The sequence below is a fragment of the Lactuca serriola genome, chromosome 4 (genome assembly GCF_051521515.1).
Source record: "Lactuca serriola cultivar US96UC23 chromosome 4, Lser_US96UC23_V15, whole genome shotgun sequence".
In the NCBI taxonomy this organism is placed as follows: Eukaryota; Viridiplantae; Streptophyta; class Magnoliopsida; order Asterales; family Asteraceae; genus Lactuca; species Lactuca serriola.
In genome coordinates this window covers 279,151,545-279,154,951 of record NC_136411.1, presented here as the reverse complement: position 1 = coordinate 279,154,951, position 3,407 = coordinate 279,151,545, and the positions used below count along the sequence as shown (strand labels likewise).

Below are 3,407 nucleotides of genomic sequence, written 5' to 3'. Positions count from 1 at the left end.
TCAAAATAAGTGATTCCGAAGTCTGAATAAACAGTACTTTAGAATTACTCCAAATCTTGAAATAATTCGGAAGTGAACCATTAATTCCATCTAGTTCCAAAGCTCGGAACCATTCAGAACTGAACAGTAAATCCCGACAAGTTCCGAAACTCGGAACCATTCGGAATGCTAAAGTAAATTACGATGAGCTCCGAAGTTGGGAACCATTCGGCATGTTATAGTAAATTTGGACGAGTTCCGAAGCTCGGAACCATTTAGAATGCTATAGTAACCTGCTTATTTTGAAGGCGATTTTGGAACCGAGTCCACTTCAATCATTCCCAACCCTTGCAAGATCCTATTGAAAGATGTTTCAGGTAATGCTTTGGTGATGATGGCAACCAACTGATCTGAAGAACGGATGAAGTGAGCTTCAACGTTATCATCTTCATGTTGATTATGTAGTCACACAATTGATTCTGAATCCACACTACTTGAGATGTACATGAAGCTGATGCAATATATTTGGCGTCTGGTGTGGATAATGAAACATAAGTTTGTTTCTTGGATTGCCAGCTGACAAGCTTTCCATCCAAAAATTGACATCCACCTGATGTGCTCTTCCGATCAAGGCCACAACCACCAAGGTCAGCATCTGAATATGCTTGGACAAAGAATACCAAATTGGAGGGATACCATATTCCGAGTAATGTTGTTCTTTTGAGGTATCGGAAAATGTTCTTCACAGCTACCATATGTGGTTTACATGGATTTACCTGAAACCTAGCACAATAACAAACATCAAACATTATATCACGACGACTTGATGTTAGATACATTAATGATCCAATCATCTGCCAAAATAGTGTGATATCTGCTGCTGGCTTGTCCAAGGATGGAGTAAGTTTCGTTCTGAAGGCCATAGGAATCTGGATCTTTGAATCAGTCATCATTCCGAATTTTGCAAGCAAGGTCTTCATGTAAGCTTCTTGGTTGATAAAAATCCCTTCTGAACTCTGTCTAATGTTTAAACCAAGGAAAAAGTTAATTGGTCCCATTGAACTCATTTCAAATTTAGTTTCCATTAATTTTTGGAATTCAGTAGTTAAACTAGGATTAGTGGATCCGAAAATAATGTCATCAACATAAACTTGAACGATCATTAAATGGTCACCATCTTTCTTGTGAAAGAAGGTTGGATCAATCGAACCTTGTTTAAATTTTGATTATTTAAGAAAATGAGTCAGAGTTTCATACCATGCACGAGGGGCTTGTTTTAGTCCATACACTGGCTTGTCCAAAATGTAATAATAATTTGGGTTGTTATCATTAACGAAACCTGGTGGTTGTTCAACACAAACAGTTTCCTTGAGTTTGTCATTCAGAAATGCACACTTCAAAATGTAGCAGCGTGGAGTGCCACTGTTTGTTGTTTCTTCGAGGGCTCCTACGGAGATTGGGCCTTTCACTTGTTCCAGAATTTCTTTTTACCGCCACTCTCTTTGGGTTGTTCGGGAACAACTGTTACGGAGCCTTGGCGTTCTCCGTGATCCACTAGGGTCTGCGCCAAACGCTTGGAACTGTCAAAAGTATGTGGATTGGTTGCTAGAACATTTCCTTGAGTTGGGGGAGTTAATCCCCAGATGTATCTGTCCACCTTCTTATTCTCCGGGGTGATCATCCCGAGACATAGAAGGGCCAGGTCACTGAACCTAGCAGTGTAAGTAGTGATATCAGAGTCCTTCATCTTCAGACTCCAGAGCTCCTGCTCTAGTTTTTGCATCTCGCCCCACGGGCAATACTCCGCTAGCATTAGTTCTTTTAGGTCATCCCAACTCATAGCATTGGCTATTGGGAGAGTCAACGACTTGACTTGGCTATTCCACCAAGTGAGGGCTCTGTATGTGAAAGTGCATGTTGCAAATTTCACTTTGATAGCTTCAGAACATGCACATATTTTGAATATTGATTCGGTCTTCTCAAACCAACGGGTTAAAGTAATGACACCTCCGGTGCCATTGAAGGATTTCAGTTTAGCGTTCGTGAAGTCCTTATAGGTACACTCCCTTGGGTGTCCCTGACTATCCCCGTGATTAGAAGGGTTGGTAGCACTACTTGCCCCGCTAGTGCCACTTGCATTAATTTGTATCATGCTGGTAGCCACGACAGTTGTTTCTGTTGCTTGGAAGACAACAGGGTCATACTGAGGAGGTGGTGGATTTATAGGAAGGTTGTTTTTCTTCATGTTGGACTTATTTATGGGCATGTTTTCTAAAAATATTGAAGAGGAAATGACGATAAGTCCTCTATAGTGGTCATGAGTCAGGTGATATTGAACAAGATATATCTTAGTCCTAAACGTGTCATAACCTGACTTTTATAGTAGTCTATCAACGATTTACAATAGAGATTTACTAAAATAAGTAGACAATCGCAAATTCAATTGTAAGGATTAGTAATACTTGTAACAAATATGTATAGTGTTATAGTGCCACAAATACTCCTATAGTATTTTAACTTTATGTTTGGTCCTAGAATTTCTCTTGTATATAGTGTTGGTAAGTTTTAGACTTGTTGCAACACTACGATCACTCCTAAACACATGTTGGTCGTATCTCAAATAAATATAGTTGATCAGGCTATATTTATCCCAAATATGATTACATAACTGTCTAGGTTTAACTGTAGTGTCCAACATCTAAATACTTTTGTGTAGTTCTTACCGTGACACTATTTCGGGTATGTATGTAAGTTTGTATACATCTTATAAAATACTTAAATTTTAAAAGTATACTTTTAGTTCAGAGCGCTCCGCGCCAATTGTGTTTATAGTTGTATATCTTGTAAGGTTTGATATACTTAATTCACTATAAACAATGCTCTGATACCAATCTGTCACACCCCTAAACCAGAACGGCGGAAACGTTCAGAGGCGGAGGACGTCATGTACAGTATCACAACAAGTTTATAATAGTAATCAAAGCAAACACAACCATTACATTGATAAAATATAGTATTTACATCTGTTCAATACATAGTTTGTATGACATCAAAATGTATAGCAAAAGTATAAAAGACGTGACTCTATGATCTCCGTCTTCTCAAAACATGTGGGTGTACCTATCTACCGGTTCCCTGAGAATACAAGTGATTTTGAAAGTGTATCAAGATTTAAGTTGGTGAATTCATAAGCCTGTTCTTGAGATAGAAAGCTTCTTCTTTTTCTTTGAAAATGTTATAGTGTACTTCCAGAAAATCCAATATTTTCTTTAGTAATTGAAACGTAGTCTTAGACCTTAAGACCAAATGTAAGTTTGTTATTGTACTCTGAAATAGTGATTCATAGTCTTATTAACAAATAAAACTGTATCATGAATGTTTCTTGAAAATGTATGTTGTACTAGTGTACTTGGTTCTGAAATAGTAGC

General features: G+C 38.0%; 1 protein-coding gene across 1 annotated transcript; it reads right to left on the bottom strand.

Moving 5' to 3' along the window:
- Window positions 1-314: 314 nt before the first annotated feature.
- On the bottom strand, window positions 315-929 carry LOC145099373 (secreted RxLR effector protein 161-like). Its single transcript, XM_079036963.1, has one exon. The coding sequence runs from the start codon at window positions 927-929 to the stop codon at window positions 315-317; it is 615 nt and encodes a 204-aa protein (XP_078893089.1).
- Between the last annotated feature and the right edge of the window lie 2,478 nt (window positions 930-3,407).